We start from the raw sequence: 24,484 nt of genomic DNA on the forward strand, positions 1-24,484 counted from the left end.
GGGTCCTACTTATTGGTATGGTATTGGTCTCTGGTTTGCTCACTTTGCATTTTTGTACAGCAGCATTTAGCTGCATATTTGTTGTTTACATTGTTTACACCTTATTTGACCATATAACCTGCCGGAAGCCCATAAGGGCGTTACCTGGTGACCTACATGTTTTTTATTCCTCTGTGTGGTCTATACATTTCACCAATTGTTAAATATGTTTGTCTTTACACTGTTTTATTCATCTTTTTAATGTTGTATTGAAATAAAATTGATATTTTGCGATAGCCACGCATCATCTTTCTTGGCCTTCTCAAATATTTTGTGTCATTGACTTTGACGGATGGCGAGCTGGCCTACGCTTATTTGTCATACTTTCTTTTTTGGTAATATGAACCTAGGGAGTGTAGCTCTGCGGCGTTCCCCTGCTCCCTCATCAGCAGGTGGTGTCTCACCCCGCCCAGGACCACGGCCTCTAACCCCTGCAGTAATTGGACGCCCACGTCCCCGCCTTCGTCCTCTACCCCTAGCCCTCGGGTTAAACATTTTGAAAATGAAAGTTATAACTTTAATTTTTTTTTAACTTTTTTTTGTGTTTTTTTGTGTTTTTTTTTTTTTTTGTGTTTTTTAGTTTTTAAAACCAAACGATGCTATCCTATTGCTATGGCTATTTTCTAGCCAAGTATGAAAGCACACTGCTATGCCAGATGAGATGACGCTGAGTTATGAAAAAAATAAACGTAAAATAAAAAGGAAATGGCAGACTGTGCCTAATTGAAATCCAACCCCTAATAAATTTTCCCACTTCGGTCTTTGCGATGGATATGTGCGTCACTAAGCGCTAAACACAACGGTCGCAAGTCTCACTACAAATTCCTCACAATTTGCTAGTAGATGCACTGCAGCAAGGACAGCCACCAGCAGATCAACCAGAAATCAAATATATATAACGCTATTGTAGGCGTAAGTAAGCCGTTTGGATTCTCCTATGGCTATTTTCTAGCCAAGTATGAAAGCACACTACTATGCCAGATGAGATGACGCTGAGTTATGAAAAAAATAAACGTAAAATAAAAAGGAAATGGCAGACTGTGCCTAATTGAAATCCAACCCCTAATAAATTTTCCCACTTCGGTCTTTGCGATGGATATGTGCGTCACTAAGCGCTAAACACAACGGTCGCAAGTCTCACTACAAATTCCTCACAATTTGCTAGTAGATGCACTGCAGCAAGGACAGCCACCAGCAGATCAACCAGAAATCAAATATATATAACGCTATTGTAGGCGTAAGTAAGCCGTTTGGATTCTCCTATGGCTATTTTCTAGCCAAGTATTACAGCACACTACTATGCCAGATGAGATGACGCTGAGTTATGAAAAAAATAAACGTAAAATAAAAAGTAAATGGCAGACTGTGCCTAATTGAAATCAAACCCCTAATAAATTTTCCCACTTTGGTGTTTGAGGTGGATATGTGCGTCACTAAGCGCTAAACACAACGGTAGCAAGTCCCCCTGCAAATTCCTCACAATATGGTAGTAGCTGCAAATAAAAAAAAAAAAATGTATAACGTTATTGTAGCCCTAAGAAGGGCTGTTGGGTTGTTGTAGAATCACTCCTGCCTAACACTATTCTAATAGAACACCCTAACGCTTTCCCTGACCAGCAGCAGCTCTCTCCCTAGCGGCATCCAGACACAGAATGATCCGAGCAGCGCAGGCAGGGGCTAGTCTATCCCAGGGTCACCTGATCAGGCCAGCCAACCACTGCTATCGACGTGTAAGGGTACCACGTCATGCTGGGTGGAGTGCAGAGTCTCCTGGCTTGTGATTGGCTCTGTTTCTGGCCGCCAAAAAGCAAAACGGCGGGAGCTGCCATTTTCTCGAGAGGGCGAAGTATTCGTCCGAGCAACGAGCAGTTTCGAGTACGCTAATGCTCGAACGAGCATCAAGCTCGGACGAGTATGTTCGCTCATCTCTAGACAAGACCTAGCATTAACCACTGAACTTGAAGCATCAGACTATCTAGTGATTCTAGTCAGTCTAATCATTATCATACGTGGGCCTGAGCGTTCTATATCACCTTAGCACCCCCACAGGAAATATGAAGTATTACATTCAACTCCATAGGGAGAAAATGGGGCACATTTACTTACCTGTCCACGGTGTTCACAGAACACCGATGATAATGCACTGTGCGGCGATTCACTAAGATTGTGCGCCCGATATCCTGCATGTGTCACTTCTCCACTCAGGTCCGACAGAGTTCACCTTTTTTTTCGTGGTGATGTAAGTGCATTGAGGCTTATATACTAAGGGTCGCGGACCGCACTTTCGCTTAATTTTCCGACATTTTCAGGATTTGCGCCGCTGTGACAGGTGTTTAACAGGGGATTGTGTCGCACAATCGGATTGTGGCGCAGCTCCGCTGGCTTTCAGGCCACAGAAATCGGGGGACATGCAGTCAGACGATCTGAATGATTTGTACTGAGCACGGGATTTAACTTTCAAATTGTGTCATAAGATCAAACACTTACATGCACCGGGAAGAAGATGGTTAACTCCGGCGAACCTGAGCGGGGAAGCAACACATGCAGGATATCGGGCGCACGATCTTAGTGAATCGCGGCACAGTGCATTCCGGTCGGACAGGTAAGTAAATGTGCCCCATTGTCTTGTGACACAATTTGAAAGTTAAAGTCCGAATCAGTTGGATTGTCCGACGACACATTTTATGTTGCATGAAAGCCAGCACAGCTGCGCCACAATCCGATCACGTGTGACACAATCCCAGCGCAGACACCTGTTAAATACCTGTCAAAGCTGTGCAATCCCTGTAAACGGTGCAAAGTCCGATGAAAGTGTGATCCGTGACCCTTAGTAAATAAGCCCCAATGTGTTGATCTGTGGAGAATAGATCATGGGTTACATGTGCCAAATGTCGTCAAAATTGTGGAGAAAAATTCTGGCCCAAAGAAATCCAAGTGATAGTATAAATTTAGACCAGACAGTCCAAAGATGGACAAGACTAATCATCTGGGATCAACCACTGAAGCTTCAGACTGTGTAGTCTTTCTAATCATTATTATATTGGGCCTGTGTGTTCTGTATAACTTCAGCACCCCCACAGGAAGAACTAGGTATTACACAGAGTTTATTGTCATTTATTAATTGTCTTTGTAATGCAAGATCAGAGAGGTCCTTCACAGGGGTGTAAATAGGAGAGGTAGGGCCCCAGAGTCGATTTCTGAATGCCCCCCCCCTCCTAAAAAAAAAAAACATACAGACATGTGAGTTGCAATGACACACAGTGGGGCACATTTGTCTACATTGCTGCTCACTGAAAGTGCATTGTACGTCTATAATGCACTGTGCCACGATCCACAAATATCGTGCGCGAGAAATCATGAACGTGTCGCTTCCCCGCTCAGGTCCGACAAAGTTCACCATCTTTTTTGTGGTGTATCTGTAACATAGGGCGTCAAAGTTAAATATGGCGCTCGGTCCGAATCAGTCGCCCCGTCCAACAGCACGCCCCCTAATTTGTGTCGCATAGAGACCAGCGCAGCTGCGCTCCAAAATGGTTGTGTGCGACACAATCCCAGCGCACCCACTTATTAAATACCTGTGCAATCCGTTTTAGCCATGAAGAACAGGGGCGTAACTTGAGGGGGTGCAGAGGTTGCGATCGCACCAGGGCCCAAGAGGTTTAGGGGGCCCTTATGGTGTCACTTTCCCATATGAGAAGACTATTACTATAAACCATACATTATAGTCGGGGGCCCTGGCACAGACTTTGCTCTGGGGCCCATCAGCTTCTAGTTACGCCACTGATGAAGAACGTGAACAGTCCGGCTAAAGTGCGTCGCAAAGCCCTTAGTAAATGTGCCGCAGTATATATACACCGTCTATATGTACGTACAGCATATACACATCACATATAAAGACACATACAGAAAAAATACACACATACACACAATACTATATACAACCACAACATACACACACATACAGTATATACACACCACACACCAGACACTTCTTGCATATACACACACGATACCCCAGATGACGGGGGCCCTGTGACACTGCAGGAATCCCAAAAACTGATTTGTCACAACAGATTAAATAAAATTATTTTACTTAATAAAGCTGATTACATCTGCAACATCCCCCACCGGGGCCTAGCCTTAAAGGGGAGGCCTGGAGTCAGCCGGGGCCCGCGGTACCGGAGTGGCTGGCAGTTGCGGCCTAAGCACGCTGTTGTCACGGTGCTTGGTACGGGGAACCGGAGGGCTGTCCTACAGCCTGGCAGGTCTCCAGCAGGGTGGTGTTGGCAAGAAAAGATGAGGGAGAGGCTGCTATAGCGGATCTCCCTGGGGCAACCCCTTAATGTCCCAAGTGTGAGTCTCTGGGTGATGGACAGGGTGCCGGTGATGAAGGCAGCCGTATTAGCAGGGACCAGACGGAGACAGAAGTTGAAGAAAACAACTTACAGTTCTTTATTTGAACCGCAGGAACCGCAGCAAACATGCCTTTAACAGGTAGGTAGGATGCCGAGATGTGAGTTGGAGGGAGCCTCAGGAGATAGTTCGCCAGCCTGGATGTAGAGGGCAGGCTGGGAGGCAGCTGTGTCCTGGTAGGAAGCTTCAGCTTGTCCTGTAGGGCTTCAGGTATCACCTTTAAAGGTAAGATGATACCCCTTTTCCTCACTACACTAACTCTAGTCTAATGCTCCACTCTTCAGAGGCAGGGGCTAGGCTCTTCCTGCTCTGGTATGGGCTAGACTGAGATTTCTCACTCACTCACTGATTCTCCTAGGATTCCACACTAGAATAATCATCTAATGTTCTGATCTGAGCTGAGCTCAGACTAAACTGTTCTCTAGAACATTCCTGGCCAGAGGTCCTATTACCTCCCTTTGGTCAGGTGGTGGCTGCTCCTCCAATCACATCTCAGCTTACAGAGCACAGGATGTAACACATATCATTGGATAACAGCATCTGGCATTATACAAAATACTTAACTCCTGCCTTGCCAGGCAGGATTCACCACTGCAATACCGCTATGTCCTATCAGGACCAGGTAGTGTAATGGAATTACATGCAGGTGGGACGTATTCGCAAACCCTCCCTCGCCATTGCATCGGCGAGGGTGTTGCACATCTGATTTCTGTAAATTGTAGGGTTTGACATCCAACCACAATCTCCCCTCCTCCGTTGTCTTACTAGGCTCAGATCAGTATGATTTCAGATTTTTGAGACACCGCAGGTTTACTGTTAACACGAAAAAAATAATTCAGCTAAATATATTTCCTGTTTAAGGGGAAGAAGCTGATAAAAGATACAAGAGGAGCGGGACTACGTGTAGTGATGTAGACAAGTAAGCAAAAGGGGGCAGTCAAGTAAGAAACAGGTTCAGATAGAAGAAGCTGAGATCAGAGGAAGTAGCAGAGATCAGAGGTGGGTGCTATTATGGTAGACAGTAGGTCCTAGCTGCTACTCAGTAAGTGGCTCTACACTGCAGAAGACTTCAGCGATTCCACCTCAGTTACAAGGATGGTGGAGCCTTGTGAAGATCCAGCAGCTCTAGAATCCACCACCCCAGAGCCTTCTCCTCTGGAGACTTATCAATGGAAGAAGGGACAAAAACGCAGCGTGTGGGGTCGACTTCAAGATTGGAAGTCGTCCCGAAGGTCCCACAACAAGGAATCCCAAAAGAAGGAGATGAATCTGTTTAAGAAGATCAAGTCTTCCAAAGAGTCTACAGGGGGCATAGTACATCATCTACGTACATTATCGGTGTCGCTGCACCAGAAGGGAAGGAGGAAAGATGTGGCTGAGCAAGCAGAGGTTTTAGAAGGTAAGAGGATGATTGCTGAAGGCTCGTCATACATGGCACACTTATACATCTGTATCCAAGAACAGGTAGGAACTGCTTATCCGTGGAGATATCAAACACTGTCCTACTGGACTATCATTGTGTGATGACACAAGACATCCCGTTCCTCAAAGCCTGTCCAAAACTAGAAAGGAATCCTACTAACACTGGTAATACACACAGTGGTGTCATGGTACACATATAATAAGCAGTGATGTCACAATACAGGGATAATACACACAAGCCCCTTATACACATTAGATTGCACTCCACCATTACCTCACTATTAGAAAATGAAAATGCCATCATAACAGTCTGGGCAATGTCCCTCAGAAGGACCAGTGTGCAGGACATGCAGAGTTGTCAGGGGGTCCGCAGGAGAACATAAAGAAGTCTATGAAACAAATATGGATGTTGGTTATTTTCTATGATGACACATAAGTGTGGATAAGATTTCGTGCTTGTCTCTGTGGGATATAACCGAAAGACTCTGTTATTGTGGTGCGACTCGCGTTCAGCATTAGACTTTGTGGTCTGAACCAACGGAAATTTGTACATTTCCTGCACATATGACGTGCAGATGCCTAGTTCTAGATTTATACATCTATTCACATTGTAATATATCACTTGCTGCCTCACGATACCCCTTCTTACCACCTTATTGCCCCCCACAGTGATATACTGGGGATGGTTAAATGACTCATTTTGGCCCACATTTACCAAGGCCGATCTACTGAATGTCGCCTTCTTGACTGTCTTTACCCAAGAAAATCCCCTGGTGGAAGACACATGAGGAATGATGTAAATTCTCTTTGGAATGTCAGTAGTTTAACCCAGGAAGAGGTACGGCGCCGCCTCGCAACCACTAAGATAGATAAATCACCGGGGCCAGATGGCATACACCCCCGGGTTCTGCATGAACTATGTACCGTGATAGTCAGACCATTATTTTTAATATTTGGGCTGGTTATGTTCCACAGGACTGGCGCATAGCAAATGTGGTACCAATATACAAAAAAGGATCAAAAAGCGATCCTGGAAACTACAGATCTGTGAGTCTAACTTCTGTGGTGGGGAAAATATTTGAGGGGTTTGTTAGAGATGCTATCCTGGAGTATCTCACTGTGCACAACCTTATAACCCACCGTCAGCATGGGTTTATGAGAGATCGGTCCTGTCAGACTAATCTGATTGGTTTCTACGAGGAGGTAAGTTCAGGACTGGACCTGGGGGACGCTGTGGATGTGAGACTGCTGGGAATAGGGGAAAATCTGTGTATTTGGATAAGTAATTGGCTTAGTGATAGGAAACAGAGGGTCGTCATTAATGGCACATTCTCAGATTGGGTTGACGTTACAAGTGGGGTGCCACAGGGGTCAGTATTGGGGTCACTTCTTTTTAATATTTTTATTAATGACCTTGTAATGGGATATCACACTCTAGTTTCAATATTTGCAGATGATACTAAGCTGTGTAAAGTAATAAATATGAGGTTGATAGTTTAGCATTACAAAAGGGTTTGTGAAAGCTTAAGGAGTGGGCAGAGAAATGGTTGATGAGGTTTAATGTAGATAAAGGTAAAGTTATGCACTTGGGCCATGGAAACAAAAAGTATGGTTGGACTTGTGTCTTTTTCCAGCCTTATATACTATGAAGGTGCTTGTGCCAGTTTTCTGTCGGACCTTGCACGTTCTTTTCAGTGCAAACGGCTTGCACAGGTATTTAACAAGTGTCCGAGACAAATTTGTGGCGTACGCTTCACTATTCTTCATGCAATACAAATTTCTGCAGGAAAATGGGCGTTCTGGTGCTCAGTGGGACCATGCACCACATTTATTATGCAGAGTCCGAAAGTAATGTGTTGAACGGCCATGTTAAAGGTGCACCAAAAAAAATGGTGCACTCTGTCGGTGGAGTGCAGGGGGTGCCAGATTCATAAAGAAGAGGTGCCACTATTCATGAGTTTGGCGCCCTCTGCACACTACACAGGCAGTGGCGAAATTTGTGTCGCCTGAAGAATAGTGCAGCCACGCCAAAAAAAGTTAGCGTGCAACACGAATGTGGCGCATAGATAGATACGCATAGATGCATGTGGGGATTAAGCTGCTGAGACCCAGTAATGTAATGAAGTTACCTCAGAATTATCCAATATATTACATAAAGTAGTTACAAATGAACAACAGTGCTCATAATGGGACAATAAATTTTCTGCTAAATGTAATCATACCAGTACTATCATTGATAATAATAAAATAAGACATTTTTATTTCTATAGCACCATCATATTCCGCAGCTCTGTACAGATCATGGAGTACATATACCGACATCATAGAAAACTTAGTCAGATGAAACATTAGGAGTGTGGGCCCTGCTCGCAAGAGCCAGGGTTTCAATGTTGAAAAAAATTCAATTCTTCACAGAAAGTGTCGCAATTTAAAGAAAACCCCAAACATATGACCTGCCTACTGCTAGACAATAATCCCCAGTCACCAGGGATCAGAAGAAGAGGCTCCCCAGTGACCGAAAACCATTGGCCCAAGCAAATAACAAATTAAACTTGTTGCCATCGGGTAGACTTTAGCCTGGGTGATACCAAAATAAGGCGGGAAAATGTCTTCCCGCCAAATTACCTCAGGAGGAATCTAAACAGATGCTTATAATTCCATAAGGAACCCTCCTGAGGGTCCAGGTTCCAAACATGGGTTTATAAATCCACAGTTACGCCGCCATTTTACAAGTGAAGGACACTTCTGGAAATACAGAGACGTCTCCCTGAATTATTTACGGAGACCTCCAGTAACAGAGATGTGCACCTCATTTATGAAGAGGCAGGAGTCACACCAGGGATCAACAAGACCACTGTGGAAAATATTGGTCTTGATAAATGTAAATTCACATTAACCAGACCCAGGGTCCATAGGATGATCTTAAGTTGAATTTGTATGTAAGTCAAAACTGTATATTTTATAATTGTAGATCCACACAATTTTTTTTTTTTTTTGCCCCAGTGACAAAATTTCAAAATTTTTTGCTATAAAGGGACCAATGATTATCAATAAAGCTTCATTACAGACACCTTACAGCTGATCATTACAGCCTGGGACTATAGTAAAGCATCCAGAGAGCTTCACAGTGGGCAGAGGGGTCGTCTGTAAGTCAGGTGTCCTTAAGTAGGGGACCTCCTGTATTCTCCTAGCATTATCCTGTGGGAGAGTTGTGCAGGCTCACCAATTTGATCCTGACATGGAGAGGGCGCTATTCACAACTACCACCTGTTGGCAGGGGTGTTGCACATGCTCGAGAGCTTGTACCTTGTGCAAAGGTTTCCAGTGCGGCTGCGCAAGGAATGGAACCACAATGCATTCACGATATTTGGAGACAGTCAGATGACGTCACCAGCTGTCTGCAACGCTAGCGGCCCACCAGAAAAATACATTTTGATGAAGAGGGCGTACATATTTTATTATTGGACGGAGCCTGGAGGAACTCGGAGCCCTTTTTGTGGGCACCCGGGGCATCACCCCAGCACACCAGACAGGACTCAAAGAATCTTTCTGCAGTTCCAAGCAACTTAAAAGATGCTGCTTTCAGCCATATATTAAAGTGATACTTACTTCGCTATTTGGGAATGTAGGAAGAGGGAGAATGATTAGACAGGGCCGAATTATCTTTGGAGGATCTCCTGCTGGCCCCACGATTCTCTGTGTACAGAGGGACACTGGAAAGAAGCTAAAATTATGCAAATTTCCCATCTTGTCCTCAAGAGGCCAATATGATCGAACGTTGTTGAAGAACAGGGAGCAATAAATTACTGCTTTTTAGTTTTGGTTGGCACCTCGCAATAAATAAGGGGGGTTTTGGGATGCACTTGGGCACTCGGCGGCTAAAAGGTTTGCCATCACTGCCCTAAGGTATCGAGCTTTGAGTTGGTGACAGTCTACCACCAGTGGACTCCAAGCTCCTGTTCTCCTGCAGCCCCATCCATCACTGCCAAATTCTGTTTATATACGAGACCGGTGGGGGAACCCATCTACAGCCATGCTCTGGCTACTGCACTGAACCTCATGCTGTAGCAAGGGGGCAACTGTAGACACATGCCCCCGCCAACCTCTGTATTCAGTGAGAACCTGGCAGTGACAGGACGCTGCCGGAGAACAGGAGCTTGAAGAGAGCTAAGTATAAGTTCATTTTTAATTTTAAAGACCTCCATAGCCATATATATAGAAAATATATATTACTGAACAACCCCTTTAATGCTAATTAGAATGAGAATTAGCTGTTGATAGGTATGTAAATGGGCATGAAAATAACCCCAAACATACACGTTGGCACATTACTTCCTATGTCGTATACAGTATAAAATATTTATTTATCTAATAATATCTTTTCAGAATTGCCCCATGTACCTCCTGCAACCACAACACCTGAAGTTCCTGTTTGGGATGTGTCCATCTGCTCCCTGGTGGATGGGCGCATTGTGCTCTCTAAAGGAGAGGAACAGGTATGAACCATCAATTCCATCACCAGTGACCCACCCAAAATGAGTGGCGGTAGTGGTTCTCAAACCTGCTAGGGTTTCTAGCTTACATATAATTCTTTCAATGTGTTTTCTTTGTATGTACTGCATTTGATTTTCTCATAGTATTTAGGTGCCAAAATGATGGTATTAATATTCCTGGGGATCTAGGGCATTATCTTGGTGTTCTAGGGCAGTAGAGGCATTAATAGCTTTCCTAGTGGTCCAGAGCAATAATTATATCAATAGTAACATTCCTGGTGGTTTATGGCAGTAAAGGGATGTATATTATGATCACTGGTGGTGCAGGGCAGTAGAGGGCGTAACAATAACATACCTGGTGGTTTGTGGGGTACACCTGACTGTTTAAGGAAGGTACCCCTAGACTGGGGGCTGACTTTATTAGATGCAAAGGGGTAAACGTTTGGGTACTATTGAACTTTAATAGTGTTGGTGATCTGTGCCTTTAAGATGTGTTCTCACTCCTCCCCTGTTGCTTACCTCATGATGTCCTCCCCTCCTACAGGACCTAAGGGTATATATATATATATGTGATTGATCACTCAAGGATAACTCCCTCTTTTAGGCGACACTCAAGCTGTCCCTTCCTCCCTATATTATTAAGATATTATGCGATTTGTTAATGTTTTAGCTTTGTATTTATTTTATAGTTAATTTCAAGTCACAGCAGGCGGAAGATTGGAAGATGGTGGTTGCTCGGTTGGCCGACTTGCCAGCTGGGAGTTCAGCTGGGCATACAGCTTCCAGAGCTCAAAAAATGTGTAATTCTATTCCAAGTGCCTGATTTTGGATATTACGGGTTAATATATAAAATAAATAAAGCTGTGACCCGATTTTCCACCCAGCAAGAAGTGTCTGTCATATTTTAGAAGTTACTTGTATTGTTAAAGTTCACTGTTACTTGTGTTATGAGTAATCAATTAAAGTGCCCTTACAGGTGGTTTACATAAGGTGTTCTGCTGCATGCCCTCCAGTCTAGGGCAGTAAAGAGATTATTTATAACATCTGTGGTGCAGGACAGTAGAGGGGGTAATAATAACATACCTGGTAGTCTAGGGCAGTAAAAGGATTAATATTATGATCCCTTGTGGCGCAGGACATTAGTGGGATTAATAATAACATACCTGGTGGTCTAGAGCAGTAAAGGGATTAATATTAAGATCCGTGGTGGTACAGGGCAGTAGAAGCATTGATAATACCACCCCTGGTGGTCTAGGACAGTAGAGGAATTGGTGATTACCTCCTTGTGTACAGGATTATTAAATACGGACTCCTCTCTTTACTCTCAGGACGCATTTCGTACCAGAAGCCGAGCAGGAAGTTGTGTGTCCAGCAATGACTTGCCACAGATAGACAAGCAGGACACAGGTAAGGCCTAGTATAATAGGCTGCATGGTAAGACACATATTAGAGCTTGGCACTAGAGGTGTATTACAGGACTATGACACTTACAGTGATATTCAAGCAATAGACAGGTAAGTGTAGAATGGCTGATGAAGGGTTAACACGGCCAAGTGCTTTGAATAAACCACTTCCTTCCTGCCGGAAGAGGCCGATCGGAGAAGACTTCATCAGCATTAAAAGTGTTGTCTGGTTTCCAATGGCTGTTTGTGTGTTTCAGGAACTCACCTAGCACGCAACACTGGCACCAGATCTAGGCCCATTGAGTAACTTCTCCACACACAGCATTGTGAAAGCTCTATGCATAGCTCTATGACCTATGGTATAGCGCTGACATGGAGGGAGAAAACAAAGCTATTATAGAAGGAAAAGTATCTTGATCATCCCTGGAGGCATTAAAAGATATTTCTCTGTAATATTGCATGTAAAAAATTGGGACCCAAATAGGTCCCTCTATGGATTCTGCATTTGGAATATAATATCTATCCAAAATACAGTAATATACACTGTAAGGCCCCTTTTAGACTGCAGTTGTGGGTATGTATATCCAGCCACAAACGTCCCCATAGATGGCTATGGCAGTCGGGAGACCACACATGTAAGGCGCTGTATCATGCACGGGGAAAGACAGGGCATGTTCTATCTATCACCGTACGTACGGTTGGGCGCATCACTATGTAGAGGCTCACCCCTCCTCCTCCTCACCAGCGTGCTGCCGTGTGCCCGCCGGGGCTACGAAGTCTATGAAGTGGCATATGAAATCTATTTGACTTTGCTGTGAACTTCTACCTAACCTGTATCCTGCTATAGAATAGAACCCAAGAGTTTCCTTTAGGGACCACCCACACATAAAGTAAATCTGTGAGTCCTGCTTTTCCCTCTCACACATATGGAAAGCCTGTGAGTCCTGCTTCCCCCATCCACACCTAAATTAGGCCTGTTAGTCTTTCTACTGTCCACTCATAGGAAAAGACTTTGGGGCACATTTACTAAGGGTCGGCACACCATATTTCCGTCGGGTTTCCCGACTGTTTCCGATTTGCGCCGCATTTAACAGGGGTTTTTGGCACACGCGAGCGGATTTTTGCCCAATTGCGTCGACTTTCATGCGACACTAATCGGGGGCATGGCCACTAATCAGTCGGACAACCCGACTGATTCGGACAACGCACGTGATTTAAAATTCAAATTGTGTTACAAGACATGCACTTACATGCACCGGGAAGAAGAAGGTCAACTCCGGCAGACCTGAGCAGGGAAGCGACACATGCAGGATATCGGATATCTTAGTGAATCGCGGACAACCTCGTCGGACAACGGACCTCCGGGATCGCAAAAGGACCGGGTAAGTAAATGTGCCCCTGTGAGTCCTGTTTCCTCCGCCCACTCATAGAGAGACTGAGTCCTGCTTTATCTCACCCCCCCCCCCCCCCCAACACATAGAAAGAGCCTGGAAGTTCTGCTTCTCCTGCCAATACATGTCTGTAAGTTTTGCTTTCTATGTGAAGCACATAGAGGAAGCCTATGAGTCCTGCTTCCCCCAGTGAACATGGAGAGAGACTGTAAGTTATGCTTCTTCTGCCCACACAAGGAAAAGCTTGTGAGTCTTGAAATGTATAGTTGGATCTGCCTGTAGTAGCTACTTTGTTTATCCCTGAATTATATATTTAGCAGATGCTGATCCGGATGGAAATTTAGAAGCGGAGACAAAGAATCAACACAATAATGTGAAGGTAATCACATTTATTAATAAATATATGGGGTTTCTCTCTAAAAGAGAGTCCATTTACTATTTTGACTCATAAACTGTATTATACCTTCCAATGCGGATCACCTAGTGCAGGACTATATCACTGGCCAATACTACAACTGACCAAATCTAATGATAATAAATGATTTTCTTAGGGATTAATTCTGAAGAGGAAAAAAAAGAAGAATAGAAAGAAGACAGGACCAGTACTGCTACAACAGGAAGATAGGTACTTACCTTATGTCACAATGTATATGGACCTACTGCCTAACTACAGATGTAGAAAGGTGGGCCTTGTCTTCCTCAACCCCAATAATTAGGTCTTTAAGGGTGCCTATCACCACCTGGGTTTCAACAGACAGCCTGGCACCGCCCACTTGAACTTATAGAGCTTAATTAGCATATCAGGTGCTGATTGGTTTGTTGGCACACGTTTATAAAAAATTCCTATTGTCTCCGTATAAAATTGGGGATACAGTACGCCTCTATAACAGTCTCTGGGCACCATATTACATGTACCATAATATGCAGCCATACATTGTATTACAGGTGCCTGCATGCATCACATGAGTCTCTGGGTTGTATGGAAATTCTGGACCTGAGTAATGAGAAAGACATCACTATCAGGGCTCTACACAGCAGCATACTTGGGGAGCAGTTCTGCTTTGAGGTAATAAGTGGACAAGATGCATCCAATGTATATAGTTGGACTGAATTGTAGAAGGTTGCGTGAGTTGCGCTGAGTGTATTGCTATCTCTCCCAGGTCATCACCAGGTCTGGTAGTCATTGTTTTGGATGTTCTTCTGTTCAAGAACGAGATCGATGGATTGACCATCTCCGAAGAGTTGTGCAACCAGACAAGGTTAGAACAAGTATATCACACTCATGGTCAAATCATAGTAATCAGAGAAAGACTGCAATATGAGATCTGTATCTCACTGGAGAACATAACGTGACAGGAATACATAAAAGTACAAAAATATTGTACAAAAATATAAAAAAATGTCTACAACATTACGTCTTAATGTTGTCCATATTAGCAGGTTCTTAGTCTTTTCATAATTTCTCCAATTGTTCAGGATAATTGTCAACGTGAAGAGTCTTCTCTCAGTCTCTGGATCCATGAAGCCAAGGGGTTTCCACACACAGGTCTTGGTTCTCGTGCTCGGTACTTTTGTGAAGTCCATCTGGATGGTTCTCTTTATGGAAGGACCTCAAGCAAGCCAACTGAAAGCGGAGTGGTATTTTGGGGTGAAAACTTTAACATGAGGGATTTGCCGTTCTCATCTGGCCATGTTGCACTTCATCTCCTTCGAGAGGACAAAGAAGCCACTGGAGTAGGGACTGTTACGCTGGCACTGGAAGGAATGAAGGAGGGAGTAGAGAGATGGGTTCCTCTTGGAGGAGACTTGACATTGAGAGTACGAGGAAGGTATAGGAAGCTTTGTGTTCTCCCCTTGGTGCAGTATAAGGAGTTTGCAGAATATCTCACCTGGAGATATCTCAAGTTGAGCAGAGCAATGGAGCCCATTTTGAGCGCTCGTGAAAAAGAAGAGCTTGGGCGGTCACTGATATATATTTTACATAGCACTGGCCAAGCTAAGGTAAGACGGAGGTAGCATCTGATAAATCATTCTGTATCCTTTATTGATTTCCACCATTTCAATTTTTCTAAATATTTTCTTTAGGATTTCCTGGTGGACCTTGGCGTAGCTGAGATTTCTCGTCATGATGTACAAGAATCATTAATTTTCCGTGAAAACACTATTCTCACAAAGGCTATTGAGGAGTATATGAAAATGGTGGGACAGGCGTATCTTCAAGAGACCCTTGGTGAGGAATCATTAATGTCTGAAAGCTCCTAGGACCTCAGTTCCAGATGTGTAATAGCCCCAAGTCCTTTTTTGTTGTAGATGGTCTCCTCAGGTAGCCATGAATGAACTCTACCTATAGAGCTTCAAAAGTGCAACCAAAAACATAGGAGTTTTTAATTGAAACCTATTCCAGTTGCCAAGTCTTTAGCCATTTTCATTCAAATTGGGATTGGGAAGAGCTACAATTCGGGAAACAGCCTTTGGTTGTCCAAAGGTGGTTCTATTTCTGGATAATTCTTTAAATGATATACAAAAAAAGTATATAAAAACTATATACTATGATTATCTGTCTTATTTTGTAAAAATACAGAATGATATGTGAGAAACCTTTCTTATTTCTAGGCCCATTTATTACACACATTTACGCCTCAACAGAGAGTCACGAGGTTGACCCACAGAGATGTTCACCAGAAGAACTCCGTGAGAACAGACAACATTTATGGAGTAGTTGTGAAGAAGTGATGGAGAGCATCATGCAGTCACAAAGGTAATACTGTACATCACTTCAATCCACATCAAAGCTACATAAATTGAGGATAACTTGTTTTACACTGGGGAACACTCATTTTAGTGCCTGAAAAGTTGGAACTGTTTTTAAGTATTTTTGGGGCCTTGGTCCTGGAAATAACACTCATTTTTCCCTACTTTTGGAGAGTCGGCATTGCCACCTTATGAAGTATAAGCTGCTCAAACAAGTTGTCACTCAATATTGTACTAAAGAAATTACAAAAAAATAATGTCATATTTCTGCTCAATTTAGGGGTCAATTTTTGACATATTTTGTGGCTGTAGACTAGAGATTGTCCACCAGGTCACTTAAACCTTGTTTCTGTGGTTTTTAGCGATGAGGTGTTCTTGGAGATTTACGCTGGATGCTCCAACAGTAATTAGCCATAAGATACATAAGAGCCATAGTCATAAGAACAAGGTGTTCATTGCATCCACATCTCATAAACTAGAGCTACTAGAGAGAAATGGAAGGTATTTTCAGGATAAGCAGCTCAAAGATTTCTATTTGCACCTCAGTTTTATAGTCCAGAGCTATACTCGTAATTGTGCTGACTGTCACGGACAATCAGACACATTATTATTGGCTAATGTTGACTGATGTCAGATGAATCCACTCATTTTAAGGGACTAAGTGATCCTATGTGTATGAGGGCCTGCTTTTCACCCCAATGGCAGATGATGGGAAACATAAGGATCAGGTCATGGATTCTACATAGCCAGTACTCTTGTTGTTTTCCCGCTAGATATACCAAGAAGATCAACCCTCTTAGAATAACCATTGCCTAAATGTGTAGACAATTCTACAATAACCTGTATCAGGAACAGGCAAAGACTATAGCTAATGGCAAAGCCCACTCTATGCCCATCCTTTCCCACACCTCAGCCTGGCACAGTCCATGTCAAACCCACTGTGTGGCCCAATCCATGTCCACTTGGCATGGGGATGGCAAAAGTGGAGTATGGATTTGCAATTCCTGGTTGTGTACCAAAAACTGCAACTTTCTCAAGACTTGGAAGCCAGTACAAGCTATGATAACCCCCCCCCCCCCTCCAATGTGTTGATGGTAAGCTATGACCACTTTGTCGTGGAATATACCTAAATAATTTGGCCAGTACATATAATCATGAATCTATAGATATCAAAGACACATACATAGAAAATGGTAGGTGTACACCAGCTAATCTGCCACTGTATTTGATGATATCCAGGCCATGTGCAACTTGGAACAACATGGTTACATCAGAGGTGTAGTCCTCAGCTACCCCAACTCTTTGGAATCTTCAGTAGGTGTCAACCTAATTATCCCCCAATGTTCCTGCGAAATTGTTTCTGATAGTACTACTTCCCCATATGCTAATAATGTTGTCTATTGTCCTGATGTTTAAATATCGCTTGTTCATCTTATACATTTCTCTCCATGTTTGTCATTTTCAGAAATTTTCCTCCTGAGCTCCTGGCAGTGTTCTCAACCTGGCAAGAAAAAGTTACGATGCGAGGAAGACCAGAACTGGGTTCCCGTCTAGTCAGTGCCTGCCTGTTCTTGCGTTTCCTGTGCCCAGCTATTCTTTCCCCTGGATTGTTTCAACTCTCACCTGAACATCCCCATTCTCTTGCTGCTCGTGCCTTGACCCTGGTGGCCAAAGTTTTACAGAATCTGGTTAATTTCACCAGGTACTTATCTGACATAACCTTGCAATGTTTTATAGGGAAAAGCACCTTCTAGAAGTCATCTCATGAGACGATTGTGTAGACAATCCTATGAGATCTTAACTTAGCAACAACAAGTTGTCATGGTCTCCAGATTTGATCTGTAAGAGTTTCTTTTGATATGCAAAGTAATACATAAGAGGCCAATGGTGGACATGTCTTTTTGGCTCTACCATAGACTATGGGGCACATTTACTAAGGGTCCGTCGGACACATTTCCGTCGGGTTTCCCGAATATCTCCGACTTGCCCTGAATTGCCCCAAGTTTTTCACGCGTTAGGATTGTGGCGCATCAGCGCCGGCTTGCATGCGACACAAATCGCGGGGCGTGGCCATCAGACAACCCAACTGATTCAGACAAACTGCGGAATTTATAATTCAAATTGTGTCACAAGATCAGCACTCGCATGCACCGGGAAGAAGATGGTGAATTCCGGCGGACCTGAGCGGGGAAGCAACACATTCAAGAAATCAGACACATGCTGCAAGTGAATCGCAGCTCCAAATCCTCGTCGGACATTCCGGATCGGCGGCGTCAACGGGACGGGTAAGTGAATGTAAATTTATGTTCAACCATGATCTTCCAAATTCTAAATATATATATATTTAAGTATTAACATTATATAAAGTTATTTTCTGTTGTGGATCTGGCCAATAATTTACTCTATATCCCTTGATATGGGTTTCTACAGGTTTGGAGAGAAGGAGGACTACATGTCTTTTATGAATGGCTTCCTGGAGCAGCATTGGGATGAGATGTCGCTCTTCCTTCAAGCAGTTACAGATCCCGATAGTGACGTTGCAGTGACAGGATATGAGGGCAGTGTGGATCTGGCATATGAACTTTCTACCCTTCATTATATGCTGTGTGGGATCTTCAGCGGTGTCCATCAGGTGCCTATTAATACCAGTTTAATGTAGTAAATGATTGGGTTGGAGGTAGCAACTTAAGTCAGAGTCATGGTCTAATGGGCCCAAATATGCAGATGTTTAAGGTGTTGATGGCAGATCTAGGATCAGGCCATGCTTTGGTACATAGATATCAAGGTCAGATCATGAACCATTATTAGCCCATGGATATTCAGATCAGATCATTGAACCATAGATCAGACCATCAGACAATGGATATCCAGATCAGATGATCAAGTAAACTTGGTCAAACACAAAAAAAATCCACTGAAAAAAATATTGAATAGATCTGACGTCAGATGCCACTACTTCATTTTGCTCTATGTTTATTTCCCATTCTGCATTACAGTAGATCCAGGTGGGTTTGCAGACCCCTGCCAGGCAGATGCAGCATTTTATAGGGGTAATACTATATACATTGAATATATTTCTTTCTACTTTCATAGCAAACTAAAGACGATCTGGAGCCATTGCCTACAATTCTCAAAGCCTTGGCTGAGGGCTTACCTGTCCCTGAATGCATTACCCAGGATCAGAGGTAACAATGTAGTCAGCGGGAACTTCAGTCCTGGTGCCAATATTGTATTGGGTCTATAAGGATCCAAAGTCTTTATACTTTAGTAATATAGCCAGACCCAGTTTATCAACATGGAGTCATCTACCATCTTTAGCGTCTTCTAGTTTGATAATGATTCCCTGTATATCTATTATGTAAATATCTCACAATGTTATTGGTTCTACAGTCAGGAGGAAAGTGAAGAACCCGAATACTTGCTTCCAAAAGACATGCGCAATCTCAGGCCACTTGTGAAAAAGAGCCAATCACTGAGCAGCCTTATTAAAGAAAGACTAGTCCCACCACCAAAAATGGAAAGAAAGAGTCGACATGTTCAACGAACGCAGAGTGTTCCAGCCCAGACCAGGCCCGGTCGTGAACGGAGGACAAGGACTGATGTTTCTTCTGTGGCTGAAACGGAGGAAGGAGAGAATGGAGGTGCAGGCATAACGGTATGTATATGAGTTATGCCAGGAATATTCTGATGTATTGTAATGCATGTATTTAGACCTTACCACATGCAGTCACTTGGGGCCATAGAGAGTAGGGAAGCCTTTCACAGTGGTAAGATGAAGTCAAATCTCCCAAAAAAAGCCAGTTGGAGGAACGGAGGAGAATTGCGATGCTAAGCCGCACCATTCCTAACTAAATTGACATTCATAGGATAGGACCTTCTTGGCATTAGACATTACTTTGATTGGGACCCCAGAAATGCAAAATATTTCAATATGGAAAGAGTTCTTAGGTCTTAGTCTGGAAGGTCATTAGCCACATATGCAGGGCCATTCTTAGAGTGGATGGTGGCCTATGAGGTTCCTTTTCATGGTACCTCACCACGTAGTGCCTCGGCATATAGTATACAAATAGCTTCATAATGTAGTGCCATACAAGATGGTGTCTCAATCACAGTGCTATCTTATGTTTCCTTGTACAGAAGCCAACACGACAGAGGCATTCATCCACTCTACCTCGAAGGAAGTCCACTGTACCATGGTGCAGGAATGAGGACCTATACTTTATACAGCAAAAGGGAGAAGTGGAAAACAACCAGGTAATGTACAGCTAGGGAGACAGAAAGTGAAGATAAATATGGCCAATGTTATCCAACTGCTGTGTAGATTTATTGTGTAAAAGGACAGGAGCCTACATTTTCCAAATGATAACCAAAAAGAAGAAGTTGATTAGAATGCCACAAATAGAACCAGATAACATCCAAGTGAAGATCTGCCTAAAACTGCAGTTTCTTACGATTACATCTTGACCCATGCATAGTCAAAGCTGATAGTTGCCATTTAGCAGCTGTTCTTTCTGACCATAAACATGCAAACATACCTCGGCTGAGCATGCAAGTTTTTGTTGAGAAATGGTATATGGGTAGAAGATGCCAAAAAACCTCCATAGAGGCATAAATAAATTCCATAGAGTACAGTACAGATAACACCATGAAGGGGGTCTTGCCTATTTTCCCATGTATATATGGGATATGTTGTAAATTTTGAATATTTGTATACTATCTAGGAGCAGGACCTACAAGAGTTAAAGGGGCAAATAGCAGAAAACCAGACCAGGCAAAATGATCTGGACAGTCAGATACTCAAAATGGCGGACAAGATGCAGGAAGCTCTAAACCAGTTGGCCAAAGTAGAGGAAATGCACAAGACCTTACAAGCGGAGATGACCAACCAGATGACACAAATGCAAAACAGGTAATAAACACAAAGATAGTAGAAGATTATTATACTTATTTAGGCTACATTCACGCAAAGTATGCCCGCGGTACTGTAGCACGGAGGGTACGCGTTGGCGCCGGGGAGAGGAGGAGGGGGTGAATGCTGCTGTCCAATCTTTCTCCCGGTTACGGAACAGTGCGGTGCCGCATGTGCTGCACTGTACCACTCCCGTATGCCACGATGCGCCCATTGCCATGTATGGGGCACGTTCATGTGAATATAGCCTTAGACATTGTACAATGAAACATGTCCATCAGAGAAGTAGAGACCTCCATCGATATCCTGATAACAGAGGGACAGTATTTACCGTAAAAAAAATCTCTCAGCGTGCATGCCCTTACAACTCCTACTGTTTCCAATGGGAAAAAACACACAGTCATATGACCCTTCCAATTTAAGTGGGATACATCTGTTTTAAACTACATTAAGGGTCTCAGATCTCAGACTGATGCATGGATCACAAAATTTGTTAAAGTAACTCAAATTTTCATGAAACAAAGAGCGGGTGATAAGAGTAAACTTTGTAATATACTTCATTAAAGGAAACCTACCATGAGGAAACCTACCACCAGAAGTAGATATGATGGTAGATCCCTCCTGCCTCTGCTATAATCTGTCATTTAATAATCCTGGAACATAACCTAACTTGTTAAAAACTTTATTTTAGTAATATGTAAATTAACTGCAGAGGCTACTGAGGCGTGTACTAGCCTGGCCGGGCACTGGGAGCTAAGGCTACTCCACGCCCTAAGTGGCTTCCATAGTAATCTACCATATATTCATATTTATGGAATTTGTCCCAGGATGGAGAACTTGGAGATGGAGTATGCCAAAGAGAAGACAGAGAGAGAGAAGAATGAAGAGAAGATTGTAATATTGGTGAGGATACTATACGGACATAACTACAGTGTTAGCAGCTGCTATGGGGCCCGCAGTGTCAGGGGGCCCTGTCATCTAACCTGACACACTAAAGAGTGGGGTATGTGCACCATCATATACATGTTATGCTGCACCTTGTGAAGCATAATATGTATATAACTTATGTGTGATTATATATGCTGTATATGTGATGTGTATATGCTGTATGTGTATATGGTGCGTATATACTGTATGTGTGTATATATGCTGTACGTCTTTATGTGGCACCATATGTGTGTGTGTATATGTGATGTGAGCGTATGTGTGTAAGAGTGTATAAATGTGTCTGTGTATATATGACAGTAATATGCATATTTTGAGGGGGGGGGCCCTTTCAGACATATGCTATGGAGCCCTGTCTCTTCTAGTTACACCCCTGAGCAGTGGCGTAACTAGAAGCTGATGGGCCCCAGTGCAAAGTCTGTGCCAGGCCCCCGACTATAATGTATGGTTTATAGTAATAGTCTTCTCTTATGGGAAAGTGACACCATAAGGGCCCCCTAAACCTCTTGGGCCCGGGTGCGATCGCAACCTAAAGTTACGCCCCTGCCCCTGAGACTATAGAACTATAAGTAACACTTTACAAGTTTTTTATGATGTCCAAGCATCTTTATTATTCCTGTAGGAGAGACGTCTATCAGTTCTGGAAAAGACATCTAGAAACTCCACACAAGGTCACAATGAGTGTAAACATAACGAGGAAAAAGCTTTGGAGGACATTTCCATAACGAATGATATGAATGGAATAGAAAGTTCTGTCACTGATTAGTTTGTTCACCATTTAACCACTTCAGGACTCTTCAGCCCTTTTTAGTTTTTTTGCATTTCTGTTTTTTACTCAGAAATGTGTGAAGGCTTGTGATCTGCGGGACAAATTGTACTTTTTTTAGTGGCATTTAATATTTCATGCAATGTACTCGGAAAGCTGGGAAAAAATTCCAATTAGGCCCACCATAGAAAATCAATGTGGGGACCCACTCTTCATTATCCCCCCAGGAAATATACTCTAGTAGCCTTCAACTTGTGTTGTTTTCTGATGTAGCTCTGGGGATCAGTATTGGTTTGAGCGAGGACCCACCGGAGGATCCTCTGGTACTCTGGTGGGCCAGTCCGACACTGCATGAATTTGATACCACAATTTTCAAATCAGTTTCCGGCACAATCTGCGTGGTCTTGGCTTCTATTGATGGGATACAAGATGTCCAACATTGAATAAAAGAAAACTGAAATCAGTCTATGATCAGCATCTTTGTTATGTCATAAACGGTGAAAATCAACCTTTTAAGCCATATAACATGTCCTAACCCAGTGTTATCCACCCTTGTATCTCTATTCTTGTGTTAGAGGACCACAGCTTGTGTAATACAAACTGACTTGCAGAAGACAATTATTGGAGGCAAATGGTTGGAACCTGAGATCACATTTCCAGCCGTGCACCTGTGTGACATCACATGACCAGGGATATAATAAGCCCTGCATCTGTGTGACATCACATGACCAGAGATATAATAAGCCGTGCACCTGTGTGACATCACATGAGCCATGTGATAATGAGCCATGCATCTGTGTGACATCACATGACCAGAGATAGAACAAGCCATGTGCCTTTGTGATATCACATGTCCAGAGACTGGATTATATCAACAGGAAGTAAATGATGAAGCTTCCTGTTGAATGACAGAAAGAAGGGATCTAGAAAACTGTGAGAAAATGATGCAGAAAATATATTGTAAATTGGTATATTTTCACTACATAAACAATACCAATTATTTGTTGAAAGTGGACAACTGCTTTAGGAGCTATATCTGAGACATGGATTTGTTCCTTATTTTATTTCTGAAAAAATCCATGCCCCCTAAAATAATAGGCTCTTTAAGCTTACAGTCTATGAGGATGAGGGGGTGACACAAGAGCTTACAGTCTATGAGGATGAGGGGTTGACACAAGAGCTTACAGTCTATGAGAATGAGGGGGTGACACAAGAGCTTACAGTCTATGAGGATGAGGGGTGACACAAGAGCTTACAGTCTATGAGGATGAGGGGGTGACACAAGAGCTTACAGTCTATGAGGATGAGGGGTTGACACAAGAGCTTACAGTCTATGAGAATGAGGGGGTGACACAAGAGCTTACAGTCTATGAGGATGAGGGGGTGACACAAGAGCTTACAGTCTATGAGGATGAGGGGGTGACACAAAAACTTTCAGTCTATGAGGATGAGGGGGTGACACAAGAGCTTACAGTCTATGAGGATGAGGGGTTGACACAAGAGCTTACAGTCTATGAGGATGAGGGGTTGACACAAGAGCTTACAGTCTATGAGAATGAGGGGGTGACACAAGAGCTTACAGTCTATGAGGATGAGGGGGTGACACAAGAGCTTACAATCTATGAGGATGAGGGGGTGACACAAAAACTTTCAGTCTATGAGAATGAGGGGGTGACACAAGAGCTTACAGTCAATGAGGATGAGGGGGTGACACAAGAGCTCACAGTCTATGAGGATAAGGGGGTGACACAAGAGCTTACAGTCTATGGGGATGAGGGGGTGACACAAGAGCTTACAGTCTATGAGGATGAGGAGGTGACACAAGAGCTTACAGTCTATGAGGATGAGGGGGTGACACAAGAGCTCACAGTCTATGAGGATGAGGGGGTGACACAAGAGCTTACAGTTTATGAGGATGAGGGGGTGACACAAGAGCTTACAGTCTATGAGGA

General features: G+C 43.3%; 1 protein-coding gene across 3 annotated transcripts in view; it reads left to right on the top strand.

Annotated features, from left to right (window-relative positions):
* RASAL3 (RAS protein activator like 3) overlaps window positions 1-22,995 on the top strand; it is a 36,400-nt gene extending 13,405 nt beyond the window's left edge. Inside the window, exons 1-18 of one of the 3 annotated variants that reach the window (XM_072149181.1) lie at window positions 5,321-5,851; window positions 10,261-10,370; window positions 11,696-11,774; window positions 13,479-13,540; window positions 13,713-13,786; window positions 14,107-14,227; window positions 14,322-14,420; window positions 14,638-15,162; window positions 15,247-15,391; window positions 15,775-15,919; window positions 17,378-17,614; window positions 18,343-18,544; window positions 19,006-19,097; window positions 19,303-19,567; window positions 20,050-20,166; window positions 20,634-20,821; window positions 21,649-21,724; window positions 22,389-22,995. In XM_072149181.1, the coding sequence (XP_072005282.1) occupies window positions 5,548-5,851; window positions 10,261-10,370; window positions 11,696-11,774; window positions 13,479-13,540; window positions 13,713-13,786; window positions 14,107-14,227; window positions 14,322-14,420; window positions 14,638-15,162; window positions 15,247-15,391; window positions 15,775-15,919; window positions 17,378-17,614; window positions 18,343-18,544; window positions 19,006-19,097; window positions 19,303-19,567; window positions 20,050-20,166; window positions 20,634-20,821; window positions 21,649-21,724; window positions 22,389-22,532 (2,985 nt within the window). In that variant the 5' untranslated portion in view covers window positions 5,321-5,547 and the 3' untranslated portion in view covers window positions 22,533-22,995. Of the gene's footprint in view, window positions 1-5,320; window positions 5,852-10,260; window positions 10,371-11,695; window positions 11,775-13,478; window positions 13,541-13,712; window positions 13,787-14,106; window positions 14,228-14,321; window positions 14,421-14,637; window positions 15,163-15,246; window positions 15,392-15,774; window positions 15,920-17,377; window positions 17,615-18,342; window positions 18,545-19,005; window positions 19,098-19,302; window positions 19,568-20,049; window positions 20,167-20,633; window positions 20,822-21,648; window positions 21,725-22,388 lie in introns of those variants that run through there. The other 2 variants (XM_072149183.1, XM_072149182.1) reach the window with 2 other exon arrangements.
* The last annotated feature ends 1,489 nt before the right edge of the window (window positions 22,996-24,484 follow it).

This window comes from Engystomops pustulosus, chromosome 4, assembly GCF_040894005.1.
Source record: "Engystomops pustulosus chromosome 4, aEngPut4.maternal, whole genome shotgun sequence".
Taxonomy (NCBI): Eukaryota; Metazoa; Chordata; class Amphibia; order Anura; family Leptodactylidae; genus Engystomops; species Engystomops pustulosus.